This window comes from Delphinapterus leucas, chromosome 20, assembly GCF_059928025.1.
Source record: "Delphinapterus leucas isolate spDelLeu-1000000601 "Yukka" chromosome 20, BTC_Dleu_Yukka2, whole genome shotgun sequence".
NCBI classification, from domain to species: domain Eukaryota; kingdom Metazoa; phylum Chordata; class Mammalia; order Artiodactyla; family Monodontidae; genus Delphinapterus; species Delphinapterus leucas.
Window position 1 is genome coordinate 3,059,273 of NC_143148.1, and position 17,317 is coordinate 3,076,589.

The 17,317-nt window shown below is 44.1% G+C and overlaps 1 protein-coding gene and 1 non-coding gene across 2 annotated transcripts; one reads left to right on the top strand and one right to left on the bottom strand.

The window, feature by feature from the left end:
* Window positions 1-10,930: 10,930 nt before the first annotated feature.
* On the bottom strand, window positions 10,931-14,772 carry LOC111180563 (zinc finger and SCAN domain-containing protein 5B). Its single transcript, XM_022584969.2, has 4 exons — window positions 13,536-14,772; window positions 13,033-13,239; window positions 11,950-12,100; window positions 10,931-11,577 (listed from the first exon to the last, which is right to left on the bottom strand). Exons 1-4 carry the CDS (start codon window positions 14,148-14,150, stop codon window positions 10,931-10,933), a joined length of 1,620 nt encoding a protein of 539 aa, XP_022440677.2. The 5' UTR covers window positions 14,151-14,772.
* A 2,089-nt stretch (window positions 14,773-16,861) lies between these two features.
* Window positions 16,862-16,968, top strand: LOC115802595 (U6 spliceosomal RNA). Its single transcript, XR_004023097.1, has one exon. It is a non-coding gene; the product is annotated as a U6 spliceosomal RNA (small nuclear RNA).
* Window positions 16,969-17,317: the final 349 nt, after the last annotated feature.

Here is a 17,317-nt window from a genome sequence, read left to right on the forward strand (position 1 = left end):
CTGAGGGCCTGGGGAAGAGCGGCCCGGAGACTTCTGGATATTGTAGTCTCAAAGGGGCAGAGAAACGGGAGGCACACTTGTTCGTAAAAAGGAGACTGTGATAACAATGGCTGTATTCAAGGATGACTTCGTGGATAGAGAACGCTTGTAAATGGTTCTCAAACTGTTATTTTCTGGCGAAAAATAGCACCCGGATCCGGAAGTGGCCGCCGAGCAATCGGGCCGCCGATGGGAATGAGAAATGTCCCTGACCCAGCGTTCCCGTTTTCTATCCCTGGCCCTGCTTGCCAGGTCCTTCCTGCCAGGTGGCCTGGCCCGTTCGCTGGCCTCGGGGTCAGTTGTGGGGGGCTCGACCATCACTTGTGGAAGTTTCTGAGCCTATCGCGGTAACCATGGTAACACCGCACGCTCGCTCCCCGCCCCTTGCGCGGTGACGTCACGCGCCGGGCCCTGTGATGAGGCGTTGAGCTCGTGCGCCTGGGGAGGGCGGTGATGGGGCGGGTCCTGGGAGGAGCCCGGTGGGGGCGGGGCCGCTTGTGAGCTGTCCGCTTGGGGTCGGGGAAGCTTTATTATCGAAATAATCACTAGTAAATGATCGTGCCTGCTTTCTAGTAAGTGCTAAGAGACTTCGCTGGATTCACTGGCTCGTTTTTGTTTATTATTTTTTTGCTCCCAATTTGGTTGGAAACCCAGACTTTCCATTTCAGGCCTGTCTCCATGACAAATGGGCCACTAGTGAGTCTCAGGAGCACGCCCGCCTCCCCCTGCCCACCCTGGGCCTTCATTTATTCATCCAGCGGGTCGTTATTAAATGCCCGATAAGTGCCCGTTGCCATGGAGACAGCAGGGAACAAAGAAGGGGATGGACGTTTTGAGCGGGGAGACGCAGAAAGTGAACCCATGTTTTTCAGCCTCAGCGTTATTGACATTTGGGTCTGGGGGCCGTCCTGTGCACTGTAGCGTGTAGAGCAGCATCCCTGGCCTCCCCCTATGCCCAAATTGCTGTATAAGAGTTTTTGCTCCCCACTTAAGGACAAACTGGAAATTGTAGGTCCATATACCCAAACTAAAAACAAAGCAAAACCAACCTCTGGTCCTATATCAAAGCATTGGCAAATATGTGTACAATTACAGATTTTAAAGTATTTTTCATTGCCCCTTTTAACCAACTTTTTGATGAACCAAACGACTGGTCCTGATTGTGATGATTAGAGGTCTTATACACTCTTAATATCCCCATTTTATAGATAGTAAAACGCGGCACTGAGAAACAATAACTTCCCCAGAATGGCAATCCAGTAAGGGGTGGAGCTGGGATCTGGACTCAAGTCTTCTATATTCTCCACTTACAAAGCAGGCAGCATAACAGAACCTCCTTATAGGGTTGCTGCCAGAATTACGTGATAGATAGGACTCTTCGCACACCTGCCACCCCACATGCAAAGCCTCAGTGGAAGAACCAGGCACTCAGCCATTTCAACAAGTGTACACTTTATTACAGAAACAGAGGGAAAGAGCTGATAAAGGCTGAAGAGGAGTTGTGGGGGAGGCCCCTGCAGATGCTCACTCAGCTACACTCTGGGCCCATCTTCTCAGAGACACCTTCCTGCCATGCCTCTGGGCAGATAGGCACTATTCCTCAAAGGACCCAACTCATTACCCTCCAAATCGGCAGTCCAGGGAACAGGGAGTTTTCGCGGGAGTTGAGACTGACTACCTGAGAGATGGAGGACTCATGAAGGCTGAGCCGAGATGGAGCAGGGCCACTAGAAAGCACAGCAGGGATCGTTTCTAAGGAAGGCAAGAGAGGAGGGAAATGTATCTGTGCATCAATTTATATCCTAGACCACTCTCCTTGCTCACTGGGCTCTGCTCACCCTGCCCCTCCAACTCCCCGAGCTGACCCACTACCTGGAACATGCTTCCCTAGATCTCAGCCGGCTGGCTCCTCCCCATCACTCAGTGCAAATGTCTCCTCCTCAGAGAGGGGTTCTTCTGACCACCCAGTGGGACAAAGCTGCGCGCTCCAGTTCCTCTCTGCCACAGCACCTTCTAGGAAACTCAGATGATTGCTAGTTTATCCCCTGCACTCCCACTAGAGGGCATGCTCCAAGAGCACAGGGAGCTCCCCTGCTGCAGCCCTGCTGCACCCCCAGCCTGTCACACTGGGATCATGTAGAGTTGGTGCAGGGTGTGAATATATAAGGCCTGGGCACTGGAGTCCCAGGGAGAGATCAAGCGTCTTCTTGCTCCCAGAGGGGCTCACAGTCTGCTGCATTGGTCTGAAACCTACAGCCTGAGCGTGACTCCAGCCTCCACCCCTTTTTATAGTTTTAAAAAACTGAGGTAAAATCCACATGACATGAAATTCACCGTTTGACCATTTTAATGAATCCAGAATCCATCATAGAGCAGTTACTCAATAAAAATGTATTGACTGCATTTCTCAATAAGTGCAGCATAGAATTATCACATGACAGACTTTCTACTCCTAGGTGTGTGTACCCCAAAGAGCTGGAAACAGGTGTTCAAACAAAAATTTGTACACAGATGTTCATAGCAGCACTAGTAACAATAGTCAAAAGGTGGAAACAACTCAAATGTCCTTCAACTGAAGAATGGATAAACAAAATGTGGCATATCCATGCAAAGGAATACTATTCAGCCATGGAAAAGAATGAAGTGTTGTTACATGCTACAACTTGGATGGACTTTGAAAACATTATGTTACGTGAATGAAGCCAGACACAAAAGGCCACACAGTATATGATTCCACTCATATGAAATGTCCAGAATAGATAAACCCAGAGAGAGAGAGAGAGAGAGAGAGAGTTGATTAGTGGTTGCCAGGGGCTGGAAGGAGAGACTGCTTATGGGTACAGAGGTTCCTCTGGGGATGATGAAAAATTTTTGGAGCTAGATAGTTGCAAAACATTGTGAATGTCCTAAACGTCACTAATGGTAAGTTTTATTTTTTATTTTTTTTCAAAAAATTCTTTGAATTTTATTTGATATGTGTGTAGTCAAAATTCTCAACAAGGCACCTAAACCATGAGCAAGAGAAAACAAGAACAACTGCCAGCAAAATCATATCAGCAACGACTTTAGATACTGGAGTTATTCATAGAATATGAGTTAGGCTTAATATTTTAAATATATTCTTTTTTTTTTGGTAAGTTTTATAGGGACTTCCCTAGTGGCGCAGTGGTTAAGAATCGGCCTGCCAATGCAGGGGTCACGGGTTCGAGCCCTGGTCCGGGAAGACCCCACAGGCCGCGGAGCAACTAAGGCTGTGTGCCAGAACTACTGAGCCCATGTGCCACAACTACTGAAGCCCACGTGCCTAGAGCACATGCTCCTCAACAAGAGAAGCCACCCCAGTGAAAAGCCCGCGCACCGCAACAAAGAGTAGCCCCTGCTCACCACAACTAGAGAAAGCCCGTGCGCAGCAATGAACACCCAATGCAGGCAAAAATAAATAAATAAATGTATTTAAAAATTTTTATATTATGTGTATCCTGCCACAACTTAAAAAAAATCCCACATAACATTTCTTGAGGGAATTCATAAATGAATTCTTTCAGTTCTCCATATCCTTATCATTTGTGAGCGGTGGCTTGAGATTAGGGAGATGAACTTGAAACTTTTCATTCAATTCTGTGATTCTACAGTTGGAGTTTTGAAACCCCCCTGGGGTTCCCTACTCAAACACTAGGCAGTTGGGACCAAGCCCTCCCACCCTAGCAGTGGACAAAATCCCCTTCCCTGCGAGAACATACTTGGTGTCCACTTCTGGGTTACAGTAATGGCAGTAACACTTGGGAGGCTGAAGAAGGGGTGAACCAGAAACAGAGAAAGAGATGGCAGGGGTGAGGCAAGTCTACCACCTTCCCTCCCTTTCTCCCCAGTCCTCCTTCCTTCTTTCCTGCCCGCCTCCTTCTCCTTCCCTCTGGTGGCGACATCCTGGGGTCTCCCCTCTTACTGCTTCATCTTCCAGCCAGTTCACTCCATCCCCATAAGTGACAGGATCCTCTAACCTGGGGTTTCTCAACCTCATCACCACTGACATTTTGACCTGGGTCAGTCTTTGCTGTGGGCACCGTCCTATGCAATATAGGATGTGGAGAGGCATCCCTGACCTCTATCCACTAAGTACCAGTAGCAACCCCTCCTCCAGCAGTGACAACCCAAAAGGTCTCCAGATGCTGCTGAGTGTCCCCTGAGTGGCAAAATCACCCCCATCTGAGAACCACTCATCTAACGAAGGGCCCATGCCAAGCCTGGCACTCATCTCCTCGGCCCCTCGGTCTTCCCCATCCCTCACACCAAATCCGTTAGCACTTCTTCTACAAGTGCTGCAAGGTCCTCCTCATCTTCACTATCATCACCAACATCCTGCCTGGGCCTTGGGTACCCGGCTCCTCCTTCCCTTCCTTCAAGCTCCCCTCTCTCCCCCTCCCTCCATCCATTCCCCCTCCCCCTCCCTCCATCCATCCCCCCTCCCCCTCCCTCATTAGGTACCCGGCTTTTCCTACCCAGCCTTCTTTACTGTAGGACACGAACAAGAAGGTGACCATCATGTAGGCGCATCTCAACGCGTTCCACCTGGTGTTCTTTCTTCGGAGGCTTCTTCAGGGTGGTAGTAGTTGGGTGAAACTTCACTGGGGAAAACCGAGTGGACACAACCGACGATGTGAAGACCTGCCCTTCCCTGTGTGGACATCCTGCCCTTCCCGAATTTCTGTCTGCACAGATGTCCCTCTGAACCCCACACCCACAATCCACCTGCCTCCCAGATTGAAATGTGGTCCACTGCTGCCGGGTTCCTTCACCTCTCCTCTCCATCCCCAAGGCGCCAGCCTCCCTTCCCCTCCTGACTACCGTTGCCCCAGCCTTCTACTGAACTCTCCTCTCCCTCAAACCAGCTCCCACCGGGGCCGCAAGGATCTAACACCCAGATCTGACCGTGTCACCTCCTCATTGCAGACCTCATCTAGTGCACAAGTCCTGTTTTACCTGCCCAACAGTTTTTCCCTCTTCTTTTTCCATTTTAAATTTTAATGAAACTATCACATACAAAAAAACTAATACAAATAAAGTTAAATACAAAATGGAGACAGCACTTGAAAATTCCCTGAGCGAGGAACCCATGTAAGTCGTGGAAGTTAAACTAAATCTAGCTTCTTTCAGGAACATAAGCAAAATTTAAATTATTTCTTTTAAATGCCTCTGGTAACCATAAGAGGAACTTAAGTCATCTTCCGCAAAATGGTATAAGATAGTCCCCTTTTAACCAATCCCACTGCCATCTGGAAACCTCATTGTAATAACCATCACTTTAAAGCAAAAACAGGGACTTGCCTGGTGGCGCAGTGGTTAAGAATCCACCTGCCAATGAACGGGACACGGGTTCGATCCCTGGTGCAGGAAGATCCCACATGCCGCGGAGCAACTAAGCCCGCGTGCCACAACTACTGAAGCCCGTGTGCCTAGAGCCTGTGCTCTGCAACAAGAGAAGCCACTGCGATGAGAAGCCCACGCACCACAATGAGGCGTAACCCTCGCTCGGGGCAACTGGAGAGGGCCCACGCGCAGCAACGAAGACCCAGCGCAGTCCAATAGGTAAATAAATTTATTTATTTATTAAAAAAGAAAAAGTCTACAAATGACAAATGTTGGTGAAAAGGAAACCCTCCTACACTGTTGGTGGGATTGTAAATTGGTGCAGCCACTGTGGAAAACAGTATGGAAGTTCCTTTAAAAGCTAAAAATAGAACTACCATATGATCCAGCAATCTCACTCCTGGGTCTATATACATAGACAATGAAAACACTAATTCAAAAAGATACAGGTACCTAAAAAAAAGAGAAAGATACAGGCACCTCAGTGTTCATAGCAGCGCTATTTAGAATCGGCAAGACGTGGAAGCAACTTAAGTGCCCATCAACAGATGAACGGATAAAGAAGATGTGAGATATATATATATATATATATATATATATAGAGAGAGAGAGAGAGAGAGAGAGAATATTATTCAACCATAAAAAGAATGAAATTTTGCCATGTGCAACAACATGGATGGATCTGGAGGGTATGATAGTGAAATAAGTCAGAGAAAGACAAATACTGTGTGTTATCACTCATATGTGGAATCTAAAAAATAAAACAAATGAATGTATGTAACAAAACGGAAACAGACTCACAGATATAAAAAAGAAACGAGTGGTTACCACTGGGAAGAAGGGTAGGTAGGGGTAAGGGATTAAGAGTTACAAATGACCGTGTGTAGAAGAAATAAGCTACAAGGATATACTGTACAGCAGAGGGAGTATAGACATTATTTTATAACTTTAAATAGAGTAAAATCTATAAAAATTTTGAATCATAATGTCGTACACTTGAAACTAATGTAATATTAATCAACTATACCTCAATACAAACTATAAAAATATGTAAAATCATAATTTAGTCTCATAAAATAGCATAATAAATAAAACAGGTTATAATCTAATTGGAAGATAATCATATAGTAAGTACAATTTGATCTCTATATAATACTTTGGGGTCAATAATAATCTGTATAATAAAATATTTCATTTTATTATTTATAATATATTTATATATTGTAAATAATAATAAAATTAAAAATAAATAATAATAAATATAAAATAATAAATAATATAATAAAAATAATAATATATTTCAATATAATATAATATTTCTTTATAAATTTATTTATTTTGGGGGGGCTGCGTTGGATCTTCTTTGCTGCTCACGGGCTTTATCTAGCTGGCGAGCGGGGTCTACTCTTCATTGTGGTGTGCGGGTTTCTCTTTGCGGTGGCTTCTGTTGTTGCAGAGCACGGGCTCTAGGTGCACGGGCTTCAGTAGTTATGGCATGCGGGCTCAGTAGCTGTGGCGCATGGGCTTAGCGGTTCCGAGGCATGAGGGATCTTCCCAGACCAGGGCTTGAACCCATGTCCCCTGCATTGGCAGGCGGATTCTTAACCACTGCGCCACCAGGGAAGTCCCACAATAACATTTAAATATACCATTCTAGTAAAAGAAAAAAATGGCAGGTCATGTGAATTACCAAATGAAGGGTCAAATTAATTCCCACACTAACAGCAGAAAGATTTATTTTTTTTAAAACAGATACTCATTCCTTGAAGCATCAGTTAGCAAAACATTTCCTCATTTGAAGAACTGGTTATTTTACTTTATTTTTTCGTTTTATTTTTTATTGAAGTATAGTTGACTTACAATATTACATTAGTTTCAGATGTACAAAGTAGTAATTCGATATTTTTATAGAATATACTACATACTTTATTATAAATATTAACTGTACTCCCTGTGCTGTATATTACATCCTTGTAACTTAGTTTATACCTACTAGTTTGTACCAATTAAATCCCTTCATCTATCTTGCCCCTCCCTCTTCTTTCTCCCCACTGGTATCACTAGTTTGTTCTGATTCTGTGAGACTCTTTTGTTATATTGTCCCTTTTTTTACTTTTTAGATTCCATTGGTTATTTTATTTTATTATTATTATTATTATTGGCCATGCCATGCAGCATGTGGGATCTTAGTTCCCCGACCAGGAACCAAACCTGTGTCCCCTGCATTGGGAGCATGGTGTCTTAACCACTGGGCCACCAGGGAAGTCCTGGTTATTGTATTTTATTTTATTTTAATTTTTCGGACACTTTAAATTATTTTTAATACAATTTTTAAAGGTTACACTCCATTTACAGTTATTACAAAATATTGGTTATATTCAGCACTATTCACAATAGCCAACACATGGAAACAACCTAAATGTCCATCGACAGATGAATGGATAAAGAAGATGTGGTACATATATACAATGGAATACTACTCAGCCATAAAAAAGAATAAAATAATGCCATTTGCCACTACATGGATGGACCTAGAGATTGTCATACTGAGTGAAATAAGACAGAAAGAGAAAGACAAACACCATATGATATCACTTATATGTGGAATCTAAAATAAGACACAAATGAACACATCTATGAAATGGAAACAGACTCACGGGCATAGAGATCAGACTTATGGTTTGCCAAGGGGGAAGGAGGTGGGGTAGGGATGGATTGAGAGTTTGGGATTAACAGATGCACACTATTATATATAGGATGGATAAACAACAAGGTCCTACTGTAGAGCACAGGGACTATATTCAATATCCTGTGATAAACCATAATGAAAAGATTATGAAAAAGAATGTATGACTGAATCACTGTGCTGTCCAGCAGAAATTAACACAACATTGTAAATCAACTATACTTCAATTTTTAAAAAAAAAGCAACCATAGGCAACAATACTGAGATTCTAACCAGCAAAGAGGTACACTTCAAAATGATGGCCTTCTATTTGTGCCTCTGGAGGCAAAAAGTACAACATCCAGTTTGGCAAGAATGTAGGAAAATGATCACCCTGCTCTCTGCTGGCCGGATTGTGAAGTGTTAGTTTCCCGGCAGGTATTGTATCTGGTAACATATACTAAATGTTGTATGAATGTGCATGTGTCTTGACCCAACAATTTACAATTATCGAAATCAGAGAAATGTTCCAAACTTGCTAAGAAGAGTTAATTGTCACTTATTTATTGTTACATTAAATTAATGACAATGGCTAAATACTCCCTATCTTTAAAAAAATAATAAATATATATATTATATATTATATATATATATTATATATATATAGGCTATATTCCCAGTGTTGTACACTACATCCTTGCAGCCTAATTTACACCCAAAAGTTTGTACCTCCTACTCCCCCACCCATATATTGCCCATCCCTGCCCTCTCCCGACTGGTCACCACTAGTTTGTTCTCTATATCTGTGAGTCTGCTTCCTTTTTATTATACTAGTTTGTTGTATTTTTTAGATTCCACATATAAGTGACATCATATGATATTTGTCTTTCTCTGTCTGACTTACTTCACTCAGTATGACAACCTCTAGGTCCATCCATGTTGCTACAAATGGCATTATTTCATTCTTTTTATGGCTAATATTCCATTGTATATACATACCACACCTTCTTTATCCATTTTTCTGTTGATGGACATGGGTTGCATCCATGTCTTGGCTATTGTAAATAATGTTGCTATGAACTTTGGGGTGCATGTATATTTCTGAATTAGTGTTTTTGTGTTCACTTGGGTGACAAGTTCTTCTCATCTCACAGAAGAGTTCAACAATCAACCATAGTTAATATGAGGATCCAGGGAGGTCAGTTGTTTTCCCAAGGTCTCCGAGTTAGCTCGGAGAATAGAAAGTTGAATAGAAAGCCAAACCTTTCGAAAACCCACTTCTATCTGTCCTGATTTCTAAGTATTCTCTTTAGACATTCCCACTTGGGACTTACCCCACAGAGCCCTCTTGACCTCAGTGTCCTCAAGTCACAGACTTGTTCTCAAACTGTGCCAGGAGATGAAATGTCTCTATTTATATGGAGCTGGGGGAAATTCCAGGGGTCCCTGACTGTTACCCAGTAAGCAGAGTGATTGGGTTAATGTTGTGGAACGAACCATTTTGCATAATCCAGGTGGATTCAATTTTCCATGGAAACTTCACCAGGAGAAACCATGATTTATTCAAGAGGCTTCCATATTGGTTTTGTGGTAGACTTCTTTATTGTACTTTATTTATTCTAGAATTTTATGGATTGCTTTTTTTTGGGGGGGGTCGGTGGGTGGGAAATGGATTGGTATTCCTGGTTTAGTGAATTATTTTCTCATTTGCGTGAAGTGTTCCAGGGAGAAAGAGAATAGAGATCTGATAGTTGGTGGGTTACCTAACTATTTTTTCTCATGTAAATAAGGCTTAAAAGACTTTTTTCTAGGAATTCCCTTGTGGCACAATGGTTAAGAATCCTCCTGCCAAGGCAGGGGACAGGGATTCGATCCCTAATCCAGGGAGATCCCACATGTTGCGGAGCAACTAAGCCCATGAGGCACAGTGACGGAGCCTGCGCTCTAGAGCCAGCAAGCCACAACTACTGAAGCCGGCGTGCCTAGAGACTGTGCTCCGCGACAAGAGAAGCCACTGCAATGAGAAGCCCTCGCACCGCAATGCAGAGTAGCCCCCGCTCGCCGCAATGAGAGGAAGCCCACATGCAGCAACAAAGGCCCAATGCAGCCAAAATAAATAAATAAAATGAATAAAAAGTTTAAAAAAATTTTTAAAGACTTTTTTTTTTCTAATATCAGCTGATGAGCTCAACTATAAGAACCTATTTCTGAGTAGACATTTAGAAAACCAGAGGTTGAACACCAGCAGGGAGAAAGAATGATGCCTATCAATTTAGGAAGCCTTCCGTTTTGTAAACACCTAAGGAAGCAATATCTGAAAAAGTATAGAGGGAACATATTTCAACATAATAAAGGCCACATAGACAAGAACACAGCTATTATCTACTCCACATAGAAGTCTTGGAGGAGGAAATACACAGAACACTCTTTGACAGAAAAGTGTTTGTTTATTTGAAATTTAAATGTCACTGGTTGTCCTGTATTTAGTCTGGCCACCCTACACGGAGCATCCTATTTTACAATGAAATCGTGCCTAACAGGAAGACAATCGACAGCAGCCTCAGTTTCATGATGAAGTACTGAAAACCAATGAAACATGACTTCATTGGAAGAAGAACACAGAGCAAAAGCTTATCAGAAAAGCATAGCCTACACTAAAGTAGAAAACAAAATCCAAAGGGAATTATAAGTTAGCGCTCAAGGATCCTCCTAATTCACGTGAATGGAACCCCATTAGGTTCCAGTATAATCCTAAATTCTTCAAATGTCATCCTTTCTTGATATTACATAAGTAACAAATTATCCTGAATTTCCTTCTTGGATCAGAAGAGACTGGCATCTGAGGGCAGGGACTGGGGCGAGTCATTTGGAATGTGTTTTCTGGTGGCGTTTGAAAGTCCCCAGCTGACAGAAGGCACTGTGACACTCGGGACACACGTAGGGTTTGAGCCCAGAGTGGGTGCGTCGGTGAACATTGAGGTTCCCTCTGTGGCTGAAGGCTTTGTCACAGTGCTCACAGCGGAAAGGCTTCTCCTTGGTGTGGGTCCTCTTGTGAGCACGCAGCGTGGAGTCGTGGGTGAACTTCTTGGGGCAGAGATCACAGCAGTATGGCTTCTTGCCTGTGTGGATCCGCTCATGAGCTCGCAGGTCCGAAGGCTGCATGAACCCTTTGTCACACGTGTTGCATCGAAAAGGTCTCTCTCCTGTGTGTGTCCTCTGGTGAAGGGTAAGCTGAGATGGATAAGGAAATCTCTTCTTGCATTCCCTACATTCATAGGGTGCCCATGCCTGGGCTTCTTTTCCCTCAGGAAGAATGTTGGGTCCCACCGTGCTAGGTGAACCAATGAAAGGGGACCCAAGTTGTCCTGAGAATTCTCCTTTGTCCAAAGATGTGGTTTCTTCTTGATGTACTTCTTGGAAACTGGGACTGTTGGCCTGTTTCCTTTTGAAACCTCTTAGACCCCTCAGAGAACCTTTTCTGTATCCACTCTTAGTAGAAACTTCTCCCTCTGGAACACAAGAGGAAAACGTTCAGCGTCCACATTTGAAATATGAATTCCTTCTTGGGGATTCTTCCCACCCTCTGCCCTCTCAGAATGTTCTGAAAAAAGAGATTCAGCACACAGCATTTAACAAGGAGCATTTTCCGTGGTGCCAACCTCATTGAAACCCAGCGCTGATGTGGCAGAGAACTTCCCATCAACTAAACTACCTAAGAGTCTAGATTATGACACACCCTGGAAAGGGGATGATGGAGAAGGTTGGTTTGGAGAACCAACTCCCCCCGCCCGCCCAAGGGATGGTAATGCTGGGTACCCAGCCCCAAGCCACCATAGGAAGGGAGTCATTAACTCCTCTGAATTCCAAGTTTCCAGACTCACCAGGACCTTTCAGATGTTCAGGCTCTTGAGATTGATGGGTTCTTGTCTCTTCCGTGTCTTCCATCAGGTCTTTCTCCAAGTTCTCCTTGGATGTCAGACCCTCCATTTCACCTGTTTCAGGAAAGGTCTCTGACAGGAGACCTTTCTGGTCCTGCCAAGGAGCAACCAAGCAGAGTCAATAACCCAGCTACCTTAGTCCATGGAAAGCTCTGTTTCCTCTTTCCCCATCCCTGTCATATCATGATCTAAGACTCCAACTTTCTTAATATCAGTTTGGGGGATATGCCCTGACTTCTTCTGGGCCACCCCCATCACCCCAATTGATAATCATCTCCTGATACCTAAGTCTATCCTTGATCCCTACTGGCCACATCGTGCAATCAAGTCTTGATACCATAGTTGGCACTCTGAATTCTCAATGCATACATCTCTCTGTGTCATCTCAATACTCCCTGCCCCTGACCCTGGAAGCAAAGGACCCTGGGTACATTCTCCCAAGTTCATCACTTTTTCCTACTTTGTTTGAGTTCGTCCTTCTGATGGTGGTTATGCAGTACATGGTAAGATGATAAGCAGCATCCCTAGTCTCTACTCACTAGAAATCAAGAGCATCCCCTCCCCCACACCCAACCCCATTTGGACAAATCAGCTGTCTCCAGACATTCTCCAGTGTCCTCTAGGAGGAAAAATGAGTCGAATTGGGAACCACTCCTTCTACTCCAAGGGTTGACCATATTGTGAACTATGAAGTGCCTCTGAGGAAAGCAACCATGTGGAAATCAGCTGTCAGTGCATTTATCCGCGGCAAACTGACCTAGCACTATTCCATTGAGGCAGGATTCCTTTCTCCCCACTCTTAAAACTACACGTATTCATGGCAAAGGGACAAAGATGGATAAGTCTTCATTCTCACACAAGCTGGAAAATGTCTAGGAACTTAAGGCATCCATGAAAATCCCTGAAGCCAATGGGTCCATTCCTGTCCTTTACCAAAACTCCCAATTACTCTAGCAGCAATGTCCACCTGAACCTCTTCTAAGTTCTCCCAGACTCTCTCCAGAGACCAGGGCATCACACACTCACCTGCCCCCTTGACAGGTCCTTGGCTCCTGTCAGAATATGCAGCTCTCGTCTTTTCTGCTGGCCGTTCTCTGGAGGTATCTCACTCACAGGGGATCGGGGCTCCCTGCATTGGTCTCTCTCATCGTTCATGTCACTGGCCTCGGATTCAACCATCTCAACTTCTGAGCTTCGCACAAGAAAGTCCTGTCCTTGTATGCGGACTATGGTCTGTGAGGGAAAAAACTCAATCGAGATCAGTCTCCTATATGACCTGGAAAGCAGCTCTCAAGGCAACCAATGGCATCGTACCATACAAGCGCACTTTTTTTGTTGTTTAAAAGATCTACATCCCTCAAGTTGGGACAGCCAAAAATAACTCTCAACGATGCCCAAAGAAACCTCTCACCCATTTGAATATCAGTGATTTAGAGTCAACCACTCAGATCCTATCTTGTTCAACCCCCAGCTTACAGGTCCCATCCCATCTCTCCCTTTCCCATACCAATCCCAAGGTTCCTACTCACACACTTCTTGGGTTTCTGCTTATTTCTTAGCATGTCCTCCAAGGCTTTGCAACTCTGCACCCCCGTTTCCTTGACTAAGACCTGGCACTCCAGCGGCATGCAGATCATAAACTGCTCCAGCACCAGCATGTCCATCGTCTGCTCCTTGGTGTGAAGATCTGGCCTCAACCACAGATGGCAGAGCTCACGGAGTCTCCTCAGATCCTGGACGGGGTCGGATTCCTCTGAGCTTCTAAATGTTCTGAAGCGAACGTGCCACATCTCCCGGTCACAGTCTGGCTTTTCCAAAAGTGTATCTTGGTGTGGCACAGACACTGGTGACTCTGATCCAGGGCCGTAGGGGAGTTTTCCTTGACCCCAGAAAAATATCTGGTCCTCAGCCATGTTGACGGAGAAATTTTCCAATAGGACACTGAGGAAACACTTGTAGAGCTGGAGCCAATTGAACTCTTTGGAAAGGGATTTCCTCTGCTTCTTCTCAGCAATAGAGTCACTGTTCAGAAGGCTGGGATAAAAAAAAAGAAAAGAAAAGAAAAGGAAAAGAATGAACCAGATGAGTTTCATTTTATTCCACCCTTCCCTCTCCCATACATCCCACATCCAAATACTGGACATCACTACCCCCCTGGTTCAATATTTCATGCCACAGACAATAATCCACTCTATTATAATTCTGACATCCACCTTTATAGGAAAACAAAAAAATTTCTGGTCAAAATATCCATAGCACCACGGTTCAGAAGCCCTAGTTGAAAAAATGGACCGCAGCACACCACACCACGGACTATGGAAACATTCTTCTCATCTCACAGAAGAGTTCAACAATCAACCATAGTTAGTGTGGGGTTTGAGGGAGATCTGCTGCTTTCCCAAGGTCTCTGAGCTAATGCAAGGTGAATAGAAAGCCAAACCTTTCTGAAACCCACCTCCATCTCTCCTGATTTCTAAGCATTCTCTTTAGACATTCCCACATGTCACTTACCTCTTGGAGCCCTCTTGCCTTCAGCCTCCTCAAGTCCGGGACTGGCTCTCAAAGTGTGTCTGGAGCTGAAATGTCTCTATTTATATAAGAGCCAGGGGAAATTCCAGGTGTCCCTTCCTATAACCTCATCATCCCAGTGATTGGATAAAGGTCTTGGATGGAACCATTTTAGATAATCTGGGTAGATTCAATTTCCCATGGAAACTCCACCAGGAGAAACCATGATTTGTTAAAGAGGACTCCATGTTGGTTTTTTGTAGATTATCTTTATCATATTTTATTTATGTTAGACTTTATGGTTTGCATTTTGGGGGGAAACAGATTGGTTTTCCTGATCTAGTGAATTTACTCTCACTGCCTGGAGAGTTCGAAGGAGTTAGAGAATTGAGATCTAATGGTTGTAACCAAATCGGGTTACCTACTCTTTTTTCTTTTCTCATGAAATAAGTTGTAAAAGACTTTTGTTTAAAAGCAGCCAATGAGCTGAAGTGTGCGAAGAACCTATCTCTTTTTTTTTATGTTTTGAATTTTTTAATTTAATTTTATTTATTTATTTTTTTAAAAAAGTTATTTTTTATTTATTTATTTTTGGCTATGTTGGGTCTTTGTTGCGGGTTTTCTCTAGTTGTGGCGAGTGGAGGCTACTCTTCGTTGCCGTGCACAGGCTTCTCATTGTGGTGGCTTCTCTTGTTGCAGAGCACGGCCTCTAGGTGCGTGGGCTTCAGCAGTTGTGGCACGCGGACTTCAGTAGTTGTGGCTCGCGGGCTCTAGAGCACAGGCCCAGTAGTTGTGGCCCACGGGCTTAGTTGCTCCGTGGAATGTGTGATCTTCCCGGACCAGGGCTCGAACCCATGTCCCCTGCATTGGCAGGCAGATTCTTAACCACTGCGCCACTGGGGAAGCCCTATTTTATTTATTTTTTTATACAGCAGGTTCTTATTTGTTATCTATTTTATACATATTACCGTATATATGTCAATCCCAATCTCCCAATTCATCCCACCAGCACCCCTCTCCCCGCCACTTTGCCCCCTTGGTGTCCATACGTTTGTTCTCTACATCTGTGTCTCTATTTCTGCCCTGCAAACTGGTTCCTCTATACCATTTTTCTAGGTTCCACATATATGCGTTAATATACGATATTTGTTTTTCACTTTCTGACTTACTTCATTCCGTATGACAGTCTCTAGATCCATCCAAGGAGAAGAACCTATTTCTGAGTAGGCATTTAGAAAGCTAGAGGGTGTACACCAATGGGGAAAAAGAATGACACCCTATCCAAATAGGAGTACTTTATCTCAACAAGTATAGAGGGAACATATCTCAACATAATAAAGGCCAGGTAGACAAAACCACAGCTATCATCTACTCAATGTAAAAAAGACTGAGAAGAGGAAACACACAGAACACTCTTGGACAAAAGTGTGTTTGTTTATTTGAAATTTAAATTTCACTGGTTTTCCTCTATTTTACCTGGCTGCTATGCCAGGAGCATCCTATTTTACAACGAAATCACTCCTAACAGAAAGACAATCAGCAGTAGCTTCAGTTTCATAATGAAGTACTGAAAACCAGTGAAACATGCATTGTTTTTTTGTCTTTTGGGGGTTTTATTTATTTATTTATTTATTTATTTATTTTTGGCTGTGTTGGGTCTTCATTTCTGTGCGAAGGCTTTTTCTAGTTGTGGCGAGCGGGGGCCAGTCTTCATCGTGGTGCGCGGGCCTCTCACTATCGCGGCCTCTCTTGTTGCAGAGCACAGGCTCCAGACGCGCAGGCTCAGTAGTTGTGGCTTACGGGCCCAGTTGCTCTGCGGCACGTGGGATCTTCCCAGACCAGGGCTCGAACCCGTGTCCCCTGCATTGGCAGGCAGATTCTCAACCACTGCGCCACCAGGGAAGCCCAAGACATGCATTGTTGAAAGAAGAACACAAAGCAAAAACTTTATTTTAAAAAACATACGCTTGGGGCTTCCCTGGTGGTGCAGTGGTTAAAAATCCGCCTGCCAATGCAGGGGACAGGGGTTCGAGCCCTGGTACGGGAAGATCCCACATGCCGCGGAGCAACTAAGCCCTTGCACCACAACTACTGAAGCCCGTGCACCTAGAACCCGTGCTCCGCAACAACAGAAGCCACCGCAAAGAGAAGCCCGCACACCGCAACAAAGAGCAGCCCCCGCTCGCCAACTAGAGAAAGTCAGCGCGCAGCAACAAAGACCCAACGCAGCCAAAAGAAAAAAAGAGAGAGAGAGAGAGCTCAAATAATGGGGTTTACACCAGTTAAATACAAGGATCCTGCATATCTCAAAGACCCTAAAGTTTGTAACATCAAAAACAGGGAGTATGTGCTTGCTTCGGCAGCACATATACTAAAATTGGAACGATACAAAGAAGATTAGCATGGCCCCTGTGCAACGATGACACGCAAATTCGTGAAGCGTTCCATATTTTTCACCTAGAGGGGTGGGATAGGGAGGGTGGGAGGGAAGGAGACGCAAGAGGGAGGAGATATGGGGATATATGTATATGTATAGCTGATTCACTTTGTTATAAAACAGAAGCTAACACACCATTGTAAAGCAATTATACTCCAATAAAGATGTTAAAAAAAAAAACAGGGAGTAAATTCTATAAAGTTATCAGCAGTAAATTTATTTTACGGTTGAAAAAAAAACAACAACAAAACAGTTTCCAAAACCAGCAACAGGCAGGTGGAGTAGAGTGCTGGGGATGGAGGGTAGGGCAGTCTAACTACCCATTCGCTCACCAGTGGCCTTCCACAGGTCTAGGATCCCGAGGGC